At 35.9% G+C, this 17,087-nt stretch overlaps 1 protein-coding gene across 2 annotated transcripts in view; it reads left to right on the top strand.

Moving 5' to 3' along the window:
• Positions 1-3,521, top strand: part of GRB14 (growth factor receptor bound protein 14) — a 155,392-nt gene extending 151,871 nt beyond the window's left edge. Inside the window, exon 14 of one of the 2 annotated variants that reach the window (XM_055121743.1) lies at positions 1,261-3,521. In XM_055121743.1, coding sequence (XP_054977718.1) covers positions 1,261-1,407 — 147 coding nt within the window. In that variant the 3' untranslated portion in view covers positions 1,408-3,521. The remainder of the gene's footprint in view (positions 1-1,260) is intronic. The other variant, XM_004608089.3, reaches the window with a different exon arrangement.
• Positions 3,522-17,087: the final 13,566 nt, after the last annotated feature.

Below are 17,087 nucleotides of genomic sequence, written 5' to 3'. Positions count from 1 at the left end.
CTAGACTGAAGTTTGACAGAAATGGTTTTATAGACCTAAATTAATATCAGAAATGCAGGAATTCTTAAAATTAAATTTTGCTTTCCTATGAAATGTGATATAGCAATATCGCATAGACTCCATGTCACTGATTGTTAAAAGGCCACTAAAGACTCTTTCTCAGTACTTCCAGTGGTTCTTTAAAAATTGATTTTCCTATTATCTCAAAATATTTTTCAGTCATTACAAGTAGATGTGTAAGTAGGTTAAATTATAGAACATTTAAATTATTCTAAGTACATTTAAAGTTGTCTGTTATTCTCTTTTTGTGTTTTTCTCATTTCCATATGTTCGTATGTCTCTGTTAGTGTATATTCATGTGATTTGTATATACAAAGGTATAAGGGGATAAGGCTCTAGTATACAATAGAAATTCAGTATAGTATCAGGAAGTGCTGTGCCTGAATTGGCTAGTGTTTAATTTCAGATGGTCTTTTTTTTCCCTCTTTAGAATGATCTAATACCCACGTAAAGTATCCTGTTTCATTGGTTATGTAAACCAGCCCTAGAAAATAAAATTATTTAATGATACTCTTTATTTCCCCTCCCACAAAACAGATAGCTATCAGTCTATCAATAGTATGATTCATTGCTCCAATATCAAGTCACCAATATGAATTAGTGAATATATATTTATTTATTTATTGCTTTTTGGGTCACACCCAGTGATGCACAGGGTTACTCTTGGCTGATGCACTTAGGAATTACTTCTGGTGGTGCTCAGGGGACCATTTGGATGCTGGGAATCGAACCCAGGTCAGCGCGTGAAAGGCAAACGCCCTACCCGCTGTGCTATCACTCCAGCCCCTGAATATTTATTTTCAATGCTAAATTTTTCAGTGGATATTAAGAGTTAAGTTCTATACAAATTAAAATATAAAATACATAAAAATGTTCTACATAATATTTAATTGTTATTATTGTACACAGAATAGCGCAAATATATCACTGTTTATTGATTAAAAATAGACCTTTCTAACTACAGAACATTGGAAGAATTGAGAGAGAAAAGTAAAGTCACTGCTTTTCTTAGAATAAGATATTTCTTTTAAATACAAAGTGATTTACACAAAACGAGGTAGGTGTGTCATCATTCTTTTTCTTAGCCTTCACTTTTCTAAACTTGTCAGGTATGATATATAAAGACAGAATATGCTATAGTACATGATTGTTCTTTTGAGATTGTGACCTTCTTACAGGTTTATTGTTTTCTGTCTTCAGGTAGAAGATGATGGTGAAATGTTCCACACCCTAGATGAAGGCCATACCAGATTTACAGATCTAATTCAGCTGGTGGAGTTCTATCAGCTCAATAAGGGCGTTCTTCCTTGCAAGCTGAAACATTATTGTGCCCGAATTGCTCTTTAGCAAAGCCAAAAGTGACTTGTTAAACTGTTGAAGGAAAAGGACTTAAGAGAAAGAAAAAAGAATGATCACAAATGAATATTGTCATGGTGAAAAGAATGTGTTTTACCTACAAGTTACAAATTATGATTTGAGCACTGCATAGAAGCAAAGATTTGGATTGCGATTACTTTCATCATTTAAAGTTTATTAGTTAAAATTAAAACTCAGAAAAAATGATGTGTATTCTTGTGTGATTTTACATTACTATGATATTTTCTTCAGATAAGCAAATTTTAAACATTTTTTTTTGTTTAGAGTCATTGGAATTCTCAACCACAAAGTAATGAGAAAAGTAGAGATTCAGAATGAATTATTTGCAGACCAGATTTCAATTACATGACATTTTTGTAACTTAAATGATAAATACTTGCATTCCTAATTACAAGCAGCTACCTATAACCTAGTAATAAATTAAAAACTCTTAAATTATATTTTTTCTGAGTTTATTATAACCTTAAAATTAAACCACATTTTGAAGTAGCAACTTAAACTTAATTTAACATATATTGATTTTTTTCAGGATGACTTTTATTACATTAAGTTATTAACTTACAGTAATATTTACACTGGTATTGTACCTATTTTTAGTGGTACCTTATTCATTACATTTTTTCGTTCATTTAATAGTTGACTGGAACCAGTTGTTTTTTAAAAAATGGTCAAAATATAGGGGGGATTTATGTAAGTTGCACATTCTGCCTTTGAGCACATCATCTATAACAGTGTAGCATTGTCTCCTTAACAGTTCAAATTTTATACCGTGCTGCAACTTTCAGGCAGCTCTTTCTATCTTCATATACTTTTACAGTTGGATTACTAACCTGATCTAAATTGGTAACAAAGTTTCAAAATCTAGAAAGATACTAACAGGTCAATCTGCACTATTCTCTTTGCTTCCCTCCTCCCCAACAGATACCCTTTTTTTCTTTCTTTTTTTCTAATTTACATTTCATTTTTCTTTTCTTTTCTTTAAATTTTTGAGTATTTACCATGACAGCATCAATATGGGAGCCAAAGATTTTTGAAACTTATGAAAGTAACCTCCCTTGTAGTTCTAATACCATTTGGAATTCTATGATTCTGTTTTCTTACTCTGTGGGAAGATACTCATTGTATTAAAAGGAAAACAATAAGAAAAAACCAAATTATCCAAGATACACATTAAAAGCATACAAAAATATCGCTCATCTCCTCTAATTGACTTAGACGACATTTTGAGAAAGTTGAGAGAAAATGTTTTAGACACTATTTTTAAATACACACTTTAATTTTAAAGAAGGTACATTTTAAGCAAGGCTTCTGAAAACATTAAATGCAAATAAATCATTTGTTGGTAATAAAAGAATTATTGGTGAAATTTTTAAAATATTAAATTTATTTTTAGCCAATGCAAACTTAACTTTTAAACTTCTAAAACTTAGAGTATAAATCTGCTATAAAATATTGATCTGCTATCTTGGAGGACACACAGACTCTAAATGGAGAGGCAAGTGATAAACACACTTGCCCCTTTCAGAATAGTATTTTTCTGAGTATTTCTGATTTGTTTTCAACTTACCAAAAAACTCTCTGTTCTGAATTAAAACGTGATTTGCGCCCAACTGAAATCAACAATATCATATAATGTAATATTTTAAATAGTAGAGTCTCATAAATTGACCTACTTGTGCTTGTCTTTGTTACTTGCATCTTTAACTTCATTGAGAACCTAAATTTATTATTGTGGATCCCAGATTTTGTATGTAATTGCTTACTTTGATCTGAAAGCATGAGTCAAGAAAAATTATTGAGGAAAGGTTAGCATTATCATTCCTGATTCCTCTGATAAGGGGTTTTGAATGTGTGAGTATGCGTGTGTAAATCTAATATAAAATTAAATATGAGAATGTTGCATACCTTCAGAATTAGTACAGTATTAAAATGGATTTTCAAAAAATGAGTTACTTCTGGTTTATATTTTATTTCAATTTAACTTCTGCTATCAAAACCATTTTCAATAAGGTTTAGGCTTAGGATTGTTTTCTCTGTTGACATGTTGGTATTAATATGACTCACAATTTTATGAAGGATGTGGTTATGACTTTAGTGTAAAGAGTGCCTACATGCACCAGATCCTTCATGTACATGCTTTCTTCCTCTTACATATTAAGGATACAAAATGAAATTTTGTATTCTTATATTTTTATCTTCTCTCAAATAACAGTGATTAGCAGGATGAAAAATACAAACAACTGACTCCACCAGAGCAATATAGAAAATGAGCTGATGCATAAATGGAAGATGAAAAACTGCTAGGTGACAGGTGACCTGTAGTAGTAATTGATCTTCACTCCTGAATATGTTTATTGGTCAAACAGAGTGGATTCTGCTTGCTTCAGAAGCTCTTATAATTTTAGCAATCAGATTAGAACCTGAAAACTATGATCTTATATGCTTTTAAGCTCACTTTTGCATATCTTGAGTTCTATTATGTGAAAGACGTTTTTAAAGATTCAAAATAAAATAATAGAGTACTGATTTTTAAGTATCTGTTTGAGAAGTCAGACTCCTTTATAAAAGGAGAGAGACATTAGTTTCACTCCTTAGAAGATGGCAGAAATAGACTGAGCCTTTAATGATCTATAGCAGCTGAATTTACAAAATCTTGGAGAACTCTACAGTGTCATCAAAGAGTGGCAATGAAAAGTGGCCTGGAAAACACACAAATTGAATTTCAGTTGTAGTTGTTCAGTAAATGGTAGCCTCATTGTGAACCAGACATTCATGACTATTCATAACTGTGTAGTCAGGCTCCTACTGCAATATTTAGAAAAATGGCTGAAAATTTAGTTAAGGCAAGTCATCCTCTGGTACTTAATTTGTAGGCACATTGCTTTATTCATTTTTTAATATCTTTCCTGTGTCTTAGAAACCTTAGAAATGCTGAGTAAATGAAATAATCAAAATATGTAAGCATCCTGAATATATCTATTTAGAAAAACAATTGTTTTCAAAATGGAACAAAAATGGAAAAAAGAAACAAAAGAAGGCAATCTATCAAGACAGCATTGAAAGGGGTCAAGGGATGTAAGCTCAGTAGTAGAGTACATGCTTCACAAGACATGAGTTCAGTCTCCAGCACTCTGCCTCTTCCCCCAAATTAAGTGATTTTGACAATATTCAGGACAGACTGATTGCTCTAGGGCTTTAGTGCTGAAAAATGATTCAGGGGTCAGGGTGATAGTAGAGTAGGCAGGGCACTTCCTTTGCATACAGGCCACCCAGGTTTGATCCCCGTCATCACTTAAAATTGCCCAAGTGCCACCAAGGAGCAAGTCCTGAGTGCAGAGCCAGGAGTAAACATCACCAGGTGTTGCCCCAAAACAGAAATAATTCTAGAGAATGGTGTAAATCGGTGATTAAGAAAGAAAAGGAAGCAGACAAAAATAATTAGGACCAAAGAAAATAGGAAGATGGTGATAATTTTGATGGCACAAAAATGATTTTTAACAGGCATAAACCATTGTAAAGAATTGTCATTGTAACCCCTTTTGTTTAGGGAGGTTAGTCTTGAAAGCTTCTAACAAAAAGTAAGTGGTGTACAGAAAACTTTTGCGTAGAAAAATTTGGACATGAAAGTAGAGAGATGTAGTGAGAGAATGATAAAAGGCCTAAGAGCATGATAGGAGACTAAAAAGATCTCCCACCATCCTGATATGGCCATTGAGAAAGCCCAGAGACCAGCTGGCTAAACAACTCTTAAGAACATGGTCTTTGAATAAATATGTTTTAGGATGTTGTTTTCTCTGAATTCCACATTTAACCAACTCTGTCATGTCACACTTAAAATCAAGTCTCACATACACAAAAATGACTGGGAAGAGACTTGTGGAAAGTACAGGTTCACATTTAGGTTTAGACATTATGTAAAGGTAAGATAAAAACAAATGGATGTTGGTCAGAAATAGGAAATTTAAACTGCAGAAACAAGTAACAATTTTTGATTAAGGCATTTACTTTCCAAAAGGATGTAATTTGTTTTACAAACACCAAGGTTAGGCTGCTTTAACATATAACTTGGACTTTCTATAATAGAACAGAAACCCACAAACACCTTTTGTCTTTTTAAATTTACTTATCAACCCAGTCATGTGTTAGCTCTAACTTATTTCAGATAAGCATTTAAGAGTCGTGTTAGAGAATAGTTCTTCATTCTTCTATAAGCAAACACATAAGGGGTAGAAGAAAGAAGTGTTAAGAAATGATAATTAAAGTAAAAGCAAGAAGGTGTGCTCAATTTTGCATAATTTTTGAACTTCTCAAAATGCTCAGATTCTCCTGTCTGCTAAATCCATCATAGATGCAAATACAACCAATGATACCATTAAAATTATTGCCCAATTGGTTCATTTTCAGTAGGCACATATTTCCAATTCCTTTTCATTAGCACAGCATGTAGGGCATTTGCCTTGCATGTGGCCGACCTGGGTTCAATTTCTCCGTCCCTCTTGGAAAGCCTGGCAAGCTACCGAAAGTATCACACCCACACCGTAGAGCCTGGCAAACTACCCATGGTGTATTCAATATGCCAAAAACTGTAACAACAAGTCTCACAATGAAGACGGTACAATGTGCCCATTTGAGCAAATTAATGAGCAATGGGATCACAGTGACAGTGACTTTTTTTTATTGAATCATCGTAAGATACTTATAAAGCTTTTATGTTTGAGTTTCAATCATACAATGATCGAACACCCATCCCTCTACCAGTGCACATTTTCTACCACTAATGTCCCCAGAATCCAGCCCCCCACCTTCCCAACCCTCCCCCTGCCTCTGTGGCAGACAATTTTCCCCATATTCTCTCTCTACCTTTGGGTATTATGGTTTGTAATATAGATACAGAGAGGCTATCACATTTGGTCCTTTATCTACTTTCAGCACACAACTCTATCTCGAACAATTCCTCCAACCATCATTGACTTAATGATTCTTAATGATTCCTTCTCTATTCCAGCTGCTCTCCCAGCTCATGAGGCAGGCTTCCAACTATGGAGCAATATTCCTGGCCCTTGTGTCTACTATCCTTCGGTGTCAGTCTCATGTTATTTTATGTTCCGCAAAAGAGTGCAGTCATTCTATATCCATCTCTTTCTGACTCATTTCACTTATTATGATACTCTCCATGACCATCCACTTATAAGCAAATTTTATGACTTCATCTCTCTTAACAGTTGCATAGTATTCCATTGTGTAGATGTGCCAAAGGTTTTTTTAACCAGTCGTCTATTCTTGGGGAATCGGGTTATTTCCAGATTCTGGCTATTGTGAACAGTGCTGCAATAAACATACAGGTGCAGATGTGATTTATACTGTGCTTTTTTGCACCCTCGGGATATATTCCCAGAAATTTTATTGCAGGGTCATTTGGAAGCTCAATTTCTAGTTTTTGAATGTACTCCCATATTGTTTAATGGTCCAAAAAGGCTGGACCAGTAAGCATTCCCACAAACAGTAAAGGAGCATTCCTTTCTCCCCACATCCATGCCAGCACTGGTTGCTTTTGTTCTTTTGAATGTGTGCCAGTCTCTGTTGTGAGATGATATTTCATTTTTGTTTTGATTTGCATCTCCCTAATGATTAGCTATATAGAGCACTTTTTCATGTGCCCTTTTGGCCACTTGCATTTCTTTTTTGAGGAAGCTTCTGTTCGTTTATTCTCCCCATTTTTGATGGGGCTAGAGGTTTTATTCTTATACAATTCTCCTAGTGTCTTGTATATCCTGGATATTAATCCTTGATCAGATGGGTATTGGGTAAATAGTCTTTCACATTCTGTGGTCTCTTTCTGTATTTTGGTCACTGTTTCTTTTAAGGTGCTGAAGCTTCTTAGTTTAATGTAGTCCCATTTGTTTATTTATATTTCCACTTGCTTGGTCAGTAGTCACAAACACCTTTCAAAGACCTTAGCATAAAACTTTACTCACTTTGACCCTACTGTTTAATCTACCTTCTTGCACATCACTATTTATTTGCTGGCTTAGGTCGAAATTACTGACATCTCTTCTACCTGTCTGAAGTTGTAAAAGAAACGACATGAAAGAAAACTTTTGAGATATTTCCTACTATTTCAACAACACAGGTGCTAATGAACAACCAATCCTTGGAAAAGACCCTTTTCTTAGACTCCCTACTGATAGATTTTCTCAAATTCTTCCTATCTTGGTTGCTTCTCTTGGTCTTTTACAAACTCATCTTTCAATTTAAACTTTAAATAATTTCATGCTAAGACTAGGCTTAATTCTCCTTCCTTCTTAACTTTACTGCACCCTTATAGACTTCTTAATTTCCATGGGTTTACATACTATTGAACTGGCTTTGAAATCTATATCTCCTTTAAGCCTATACATTCAGCAATATGAGACTGGTTATACCTGTTTAGTATCCCAATTTTACAGGTAAACCATACTCCATATTTCCAAAGATTTATTTTTCCTCATGATCTGATCTTTTCTAAAGCAGCGCTTCACAGTAAACATGGTGCCATGATTAAATATACCAAAGTCAAAAGCCTCACTGTCAATGAATACCAAATACTGCATATATCTGTTATATCTGTGTAATATGTCATAATTCTTTTTCATGTTTTGTTTTATTTTATTATGGCACAGGGAGTAACAGTTGTGTTAAAGTTTATGATATTGATGTATAAAGTGACTGCACCCAATCGCCAGTAAAGTGCCCAAAACCTTCCATCACTGGGTCCTTATGTTTTGACTAGTCCAATAGGACACTTTTATCCCAGTGCAGACCTTTGAAAGGTCTTCCACTGCTTTTATTCCACATTTACCCTCCCCAAGTTCACTCTACACTCTACAGAGTTTTCTCTCAAAAACACCCACTCGATTGTAGTATCTTTCGACTTAAAAGCTTCAGTGGCTTGCTGTTGCCCTTAAATCAAGGCTGCCCTAAAAGACTACAGGACTTTCATGTTTTGACCTTTGTATTTGTAGCATCATCTTTAGCGATTCTCCCTCTCAATTTATTTTCTGGCCTACTCCTTAGAGTAAGGTCTGCTCTGACACTTTTTTTTAAAACTTTGTACCTTTGCACATATAATTTCCTTTGTCATTTGTTTTGTTTTGGACATGCTCTAGCGACCATGTGCTGGCGATTGAACCAGGACAGTTGCATGCAAATCATGCATTCCAGCACTTTGTGGTAACCTAAAGCACCCGTTCTTCCCCTTACCTTGAACATATTCCTTTACCCTTCTGTCTGATTTAGCTAGTCCTGCTTCCCTTTTAGAGCTTATGTAATATGCCACTTTTTTCAGAACCAATTCCTTGACCAGTAGTATGCATTTACAGTATAACCTATCAATATTTCTGTTATGATAATTGCAACTATATTGAATTACTAACTAAGCTTTGTGTTCCCTTTTAGATATAAATTCTGGCTATATTGTTCAAACTACCTCAGAACTTAACAAGTTGCCTAAGAATATATTAAGAGTTTAATAGCAATTTGTTGAACGGATCAGTATAGAAATAGATAGGAACAGAATATAAGGTAAATCCTGGAACTTCTAATTCTAGATTTTCTGTGCAATATTTATAAGGTCAATATTCTAGACATTTAGAAATATAAATTTAGTTATCTGTGAATATATATATGTACATGCTGATGTGCATATAGCCTCAGAAATATCAGAATTCAGATAGGTTGTGATTATTCACCTAATATGATTATTATTCTCATCTCTATTCCTTCTTGTTTTTCTTCATTGAAAATTTATTCTTATTTGGGAGTTGCATTCACATCAAATTTGATGAAAATTTCCTATTTTTCTGGGCCAGTGGCATAGTATCTCTCCTATTCTTTCTTTAAAAAATTGTTAGAAGAGTCGAAGAGATAGTACAACAGGTAACCATTGCATGCAGCTGACGCAGGTTCCATTCATAGCACCACATAGGGTGTCCAGAAACCCACCAGGAGTGATGTGTGAGCACAGAACCAGGAGTTAGCTACGAGCATTGCGAATTGTGGCCCCAATCCTCATAAATTGTACAAACAAAAATTGCTAGAGTCTTAATAACAAAACTAAAAGTTCAGTACAATTCCATCAAAATGCAATCATTTTTCCTTTGATAGAATAAAATTTTCCATAAGAATAAATATACATACTCACATGATACATTCCAGTGGGCCTGAGGGTCAGAATCACCCACTTTGGGAAACATTGGAGAGGGTGGGTGATCAGAAAAGCAAACTGTCCAGTAAGCGCAGAAATGATAAGTATTTTTTTAATAATAAACACAAGAATAACCAGGAGCAGCTTGAAAGGGTTGTGATACTACAAAGGAAATTTTAAAATACTGGAAAAGAGGATATCACTGATATATATTGAAGAAACTTAGTTTCGGTGATTTTTTCTGATAACTGACAAGAGAAGAATCTGATCACTCTGAAGAACTGAGTACTAGAAGGAGGTAAAGATTACATGATTACGTTTCAGTACCTGCGTTGCAAACCATAATGCCTAGAGAGAAACAGAGAGAGAAGATAAAGTGTCTGCCATCGAGCCAGGCTGCTTATGGTGGTGGCAGGAGGAAAAACTGGGGACATTGGTTGTGAGAAATGTACACCGATAGAAGGATGGGTGTTGGAATATTGTATGACTGAAACCAAATCATGAACAACTTTGTAACTGTATCTCTCATGGTGACTCAATTAGATTTGTTTTACTTTGAAAAAAATCTAATAGAATACTTTTGCTAATTTCTTGCCTGATTTGGGGAAGTAGAACGATATGGAAGGTGGAGGATTGAACCCACATCAGCCACAGGCAAAGCAAGCACCCTATCCACTGGACTATCTCCTCAGCGCTTAGACAGGACTTCAACAGCAGTCCCTAGAGTTAGTAATAGACCTTCCAGAGTACCAGTTTCATTTATGATGGAAAAAGATCCCTCAGAAAGCAATATTATTGTGTGGTGGGAGGGTGGGGGAGAGGAGAAGGTGTGGAGGTTGTTTGGGGGTCACATCTAAATATGTCCAGGACTTAACTCTTGGCTCTGCACTCAGGGATCACTCCTAGTGGAGCTTAGGGGACTGTATCGGATGCTACAGATTGTACCCCAGTGGCCCACGTGCAAGACAAGTACTGTACTATCACTCTGGTATCACACGCATAATTTCTCTGTGTGTGATTAAAACTTAAGATTTATTCTTAGAAACTTTTCATGCATGATGTAGAATTTTTATCTATAATCACCATACTGTACATTACATCCTTAAGAGATTTATCTTCTGAAAGATTTATGCTTTTAGATGACCTTCACTCATTTCATCCATTCCACAATCCCTCACCTCTGACAGTTACCAACTTTCATATCTAATTTTTTCTCTTTGATTCCACATTCAGGTGAACATATGCATTATTTTCTCTTTCTCTCAGCAAATAGTTTTTTATTGAAAGGCATGTAGAGGAGCCAAGAAATAGTGCAGTGAAGAAGTGATGAGGGAGACTACCTTGCACATGACTGGTCTGGGTTTGATTCCTGGCATGCCATATGGTTCCCAGAGCCCACCAGGAACGAGCCCTGAGTTCAGAGCCAGGAGTAACCCCTGAGCACCTCTGGGTGTGGCCCCAGTACAAACTAACTAAATGAATAATAAATGAAGGCAACATACAATTTCTCCAAATCATCTTGTCTTAGAGCTCTCACAGCATACATTGCCACTGGGAAAGTCTTGCAAAATTGATGGTCCTATTGTAGTCACATAATGACCTTTCAATTCTCCTCTATCCACTTTTTCTCTAAGGATCTTGGTTTCTGAATTGTGCCTCTGCTTCTCCATCTTTAACGAGCACAGGGTTTGAATCTCAATGGTATATTTCTCCATGCCTCTAGACTCCTTCAGGGCTGGGCAATGTGTCCTTAAGTTTTATTATTTTCTAAAAGTTCATTACCAGGACCATACAATCTATCTGCCATAACATCCCACCCCCAGATTTAACCCCTTTGAATTTTTAAGTAATATTTGTGTTAAGGTCTTCTGTGAAAGCTCATGCTAAAGCCAATGGTTTATTGGGTCCTACAGCTCCTAGTCTGAAAAACAAATCAGATAGATTAGATTTCTTTCTCTCCTTCCTTCCTTCCTTCCTTCCTTCCTTCCTTCCTTCCTTCCTTCCTTCCTTCCTTCCTTCCTTCCTTCCTTCCTTCCATCCTTCCTTCCTTCCTTCCTTCCTTCCTTCCTTCCTTCCTTCCTTCTTCCCTCCTTCCTTCCTTCCTTCCTTCCTTCCTTCCTTCCTTCCTTCCTTCCTTCCTTCCTTCCTTCCTTCCTTCCTTCCTTCCTTCCTCCCTTCCTTCCTTCCTCCCTCCCTCCTTCCCTCCCTCCCTCCCTCCCTCCCTCTTTCTTTCTTTCTTTCTTTCTTTCTTTCTTTCTTTCTTTCTTTCTTTTTCTTTTCTTTCTTTCTTTCTTTCTTTCTTTCTTTCTTTCTTTCTTTCTTTCTTTCTTTCTTTCTTTCTTTCTTTCTTTCTTTCTTTCTTTCTTTCTTTCTTTCTTTCTTTCTGTTCTCCCCTAGAGAAGAAAAGCTTTCCCTGACCCAGGGAAGGCTGCATGTTTAAAAGGACAAGAAAGAAATAGCATAGTGAGGCTGGAGCAGTAGCACACTGGGTAGGGTGTTTACCCTGCATGTAGCCAATCTGGGTTGATTTCCAGCATCCCATATGGTCCCTCAATCACCGTCAGGAGTAATTCCTGAGTGCATGAGCCAGGAGTAAACCCTGTGAAACTATGGGTGTGACCCAAAAAGCAAAAAGAAATAGCCATAGTATAAGCTTTTGTTCCTTTCTTTCGCATTCTGATGAGTCTGCTGCAAAGGAAATTGTTTCTCCTTTTATTTATCCCCGTGAAGACATGTTGAAAATTAACAGACCTAACTTAATTTTTAACGTTGGGTTTTCTTAAGAGAAGTTTCAAATCCTCTATAGGCTCTCTGTCAGAGTCTGATCACCAGATGATGAAGATGAACTCATTTTCTCCTCATGAACCTAACTAGAAATTTCATCAAGTTTTATAGCAGTGGGAGTGCTAAGATAACTTCGTAAAGTCTCATCCATATAATAGTCATTGATAGGAAGATTCATTTTCCCAGGTTTTTAGTAAGACAACTCCAGGATTAATTTTGTGTGGGATAAGTTCTCTCTTTGGGTGAGGAAAAATAGTATATCCATATCTTTTCATTGATTGCTGCACCTCTCCTAAACTAATAATGTATCTAGTTAATTTTTAGCTGTCACTATCACTGTCACTGTCATCCCGTTGCTCATCAATTTGCTTGAGCGGGCATGAATAGCTCATAGTGACTGAGCTGAAGTTTTGCTTTGGAGCTATTCTCTACCTGAAAAGGCTGTAGGCAAGAGCGAGAGCCAAGAAAATCAGAAGTGTCTTGATGTAATTCTCATATCTTCAGGGTATGATTAAGTTTCTCCACTTGGCATAATACCATTAGGGTTTATCCATACTGTAACCTATACAGATTTCCTTTCTTTCTATAATAGAATAATATATGGAAATATTTATATGAAATAGAAATGTGACTTTTCTTTGTTTAGAAACTCCAGAATTCATTGTGTGATAGAATTGATCAAGTGTTGTGTCTAGATGTCTTTATCAATTCACTATTTGTTCACTATTCATACAAGAGATATTTTGTTAGTGCTCATTTTATGCTTATATGAAAATTTATGTATGTAAAAGACATAATCAAAGGTCTTACATAGCTTATTTTTGGTTAAAGAACATAAACATAGAGGCAAAACCCAAGAGAACAAAAAATATAAAATAAAAGTGTACAACCCCAAATCCAAGGGATCAATATCCAAATTAAATGAAAACTCCTAAAACTCAACGACAAAATGAAAACAACCTGATTAAAAATGGGAGGGATATCTTAGTAAATGTTTCCCAGGGAGGACATACATATAGCCAATATCCATATGAAAAAATGGATATAAAAAATAAAAAACAAAGCCATAGTGAGATACCACCTTACAGCTATAAAACGGTTATCTTCAAAAGGCTGAAACAAGAAATAAAAGGTATTTATGAGGATATGGAGAAAAAGGTGTCAGTGCAGCCATTTTGGAAAGCAGCATAGAAATTCCTCAGAATGCTAAGAAAAGAAATAACGTATAATCCATCTATTCCACTTTTGGATTTTTACCCAAAGATTAAAAAACACCAATCTGTTCCAATATTTGCACAACTTTGTAGCATTATTCAGTTAAGAATTGAAAATACTTGGGGCTGGAGCAATAGCACAACGGGTAGGGCGTTTGCCTTGCACTCGGCCAACCCGGGTTCGATTCCCAGCATCCCATATGGTCCCCTGAGCACCACCAGGAGTAATTCCTGAGTGCAGAGCCAGGAGTAGCCCCTGTGCATCGCCAGGTGTGACCCCCCCCAAAAAAAATTGAAAATACCCCAAAATGTCATCAGTATACAATCAGATAAATATGACAAAAAACCAGGCACAAAAAACCTGCCATTTATCAAAAATTGGATGGGGTTGAAGGGTACTATGCTTAGTGAAATGTCACGTCAGAAAAAGTAAAACAAAATCTTTATAATTTCACTCATATGTATGAGCTAAAGAAACAAAATGAACAGAACAAGTTAAGACCTACAACAATAACAATAACACAACAACTCTTAGGCTATATGAACAGAATACTACCAGAGGGAAGAGAATATATGCTTCAAAGGGGAGGTGGGAGCTGACCAGGTAAGAGTATGGTGAAAAAAGGAAGCTAGATGTTTCAAGGCAAACATAGCTAGTATATATAAATTTTGGTGTAACTGTGAAAAACTGAAATTTATGTAATACTACTGTCCAATAGGCTGGATCAATAGCACAACGGGTAGCATGTTTGCCTTGCACCTGGTTGACCCGGGTTTGATTCCTTCATCCCTTTCAGAGAGCCTGACAAGTTACCAAGAGTATCTCGCCCGCATGGCAGAGCCTGGCGAGCTACCCGGGGCATATTCGATATGCCAAAAAGAGTAACAAGTCTCACAATGGAGATGTTACTGGTGCCCGCTTGAGCAAATTGATGAAGAAGGGACGACACTGCTACAGTGCTACTATCCAATACCTTATTTAGATTTTTTTTTGGGTGGAAAGAATAAAAAAGAAAAATATTAAATAGGAATTATGCACAAGTCCTATGGGTGAAGTGCTTCTTAAAAAGACAAGAAAGAAAAAGGAAACAAAAGCACACTATTCGTAAGGTAAATAAAAATATGAAGCACAATACTTGGGCATGGTGAATAAGGAGGACAGGTTCTGAAGAGATGTTGATATTGAGTTAACATAGCCTATTTTTGGTCATGAAAAGTAATTTGGGTTTCATTCTAAGGGTAAATACAATGGCAAATCATTGATGGTAATGATAAATAGAAATTATTTGAACAAGGTTACCATTAAAATTTTTGTAGAAAATAAATGGGAAGTGGGAAAAATAAATGTTTAAAACACTATTTAGAATAGTAAAATTTTGGAAATAATGATTAAGTAAGGAATTTAATATATGATCACCAAAATGGATGAACCTACATCTTATTGACTGATACAAAAAATGTTCACAAATACAGCTATGTGTGTGGTGTGTACATCCATGTTTCCCACACATAGGCATGCAGGCATAATGTCCACAGAAGTAATAGAAGTACTTGATCTTGTTCTGCCCATAACATAAAAAAGTTCAATCTTTTGCTATTTCTATATTTTTTTAATTTTATAGATTTTTATAGTGGATGCATTTTTTGTTATTGGGAAAAATTTATTTTAGAGTAGAAATAATTCATCTATACAGGGAAAATTCAATTTTTCTATCTTAATAAAATTTAATAAAATTTATTATGTATTTTATTTAATTTTTACAGGGGAGACTTGGGCTTCTCAGAGGTTATTCTTGGCTTTATCCTCAGGAGGGACCCCTGAGAGTGTTCAGGCTACTATAGGCTAAAAGGAGCTGGGGTTTAAACCAGACTCTTGCCAGAAGCTGCTGCATGCAAGTGACTTAACTTCTGTGGTATTTTTACAGCCACTGTAGATTCTTCCTTTCTTTTAACTTTTTAAAAAAATTTTATTAAATCACTGTGAGATAGTTACAAGCTTTTATGTTTGGGTTACAATCTCACAATGATCAAACACCCATCCCTTCACCAGTGCATATTCCCCACCACCAATATCCCAGGTATACCCCCCCTTTCCCACCCTTCCCCTGCCTCTATGGCAGACAATATTCCCCATACTCTCTCTCTACTTTTGGGTATTATGGCTTGCAACACAGACACTGAGAGGTCATCATGTTTGGTTCATTATCTGCTTTCGGCACACATCTCCTATCTCGACTGATTCCTCCAGCCATAACTTCCTTAGTTCCCTTCTCTATTCCATCTACCTTATCCCCTCCACTCACGAAGCAGGCTTCCAGCTATGGGGCAATCCTCTGGCCCCTTGTATCTACTGTCCTTGGGTGTCAGCCTCATGTGATGTTATTCTATACTCCACAAATGAGTGCAGTCGTTCTATGTCTGTCCCTCTCTTTCTGACTCATTTCACTTAGCTTGATGCTCTCCATGTCTATCCATTTATAAGCAAATTTCATGATTCCATCTCTCCTAACAGATGTATAGTATTCCATTGTGTAGATGTATCAAAGTACCTTTAACCAGTCATCTGTTCTAGGGCACGTGGGTTATTTAAAGGTTTTGGCTATAGTGACCAGTGCTGCAATGAACATATAGGTACATAAATCATTTCACCTGTGCTTTTTTGCATCCTCTGAGATATGGTACTGCAGAGTCATATGGAGGTTCAATTTCTAGTTTTTGAAGGACTGTCCATATTGTTTTCCAGAAAGGCTGGACCAGTCGGCATTCCCACTAACAGTGGAAGAGCATCCCTTTATCCCCACATCCACGCCAGCATGGTTGCTTTTGTTCTTTTGAATGTGTGCCAGTCTCTGTGGTGTGAGATGATATCTCATTGTTGTTTTGATTTGCATCTCCTTGATGACCAGTGATGTGGAGCATTTTTTCATGTGCCTTTTGGCCATTTGTGTTTTTTTTTTAATGTTTCTTTTTTTTAGGAAAATTCTGTACATTTCTTCTCCTCAGTTTTTGATGGGGTTGGAAGTTTTTTCTTACACAATTCTTCTAGTCTCTTGTATATCCTGGATATTAATCTTTCATCAGTTGGGTAAATATTCTTTCCCATTCTGTGCAGTCGCTGTAGTTTCTTAATGTGAGTTGGAAGTCTTGTTTACTAAAATATACATGTTGATTTTTGCATGTTTTCTCCATCCTAATTAGTGTTTGAATCAGAGCATGTTGTTATTTTCCAAAATATGTAAATTAGTTATTTTCTATTACTCTCATAAGTCAATGAAACACCTCTTGGCAGATGCCTGCCCAAATCATGAGAACAGTAGAAAAGTTTAAATTTTTTCTTTATGTTTTAATTTATTTTATTATTTAATTTTAATTGAATCATCACGAGAAGCAGTTACAAAATTATTCATGATTGGGTTTCAGTCATGCAGTGTTTCATTGCCCATCACTTCACCAGTGTATTTTACCCACCA

Source organism: Sorex araneus, chromosome X (genome assembly GCF_027595985.1).
Source record: "Sorex araneus isolate mSorAra2 chromosome X, mSorAra2.pri, whole genome shotgun sequence".
Classification (NCBI taxonomy): Eukaryota; Metazoa; Chordata; class Mammalia; order Eulipotyphla; family Soricidae; genus Sorex; species Sorex araneus.
Note: the sequence above shows the minus strand (reverse complement) of the source record. Positions and strands in the feature narration are given on the sequence as shown.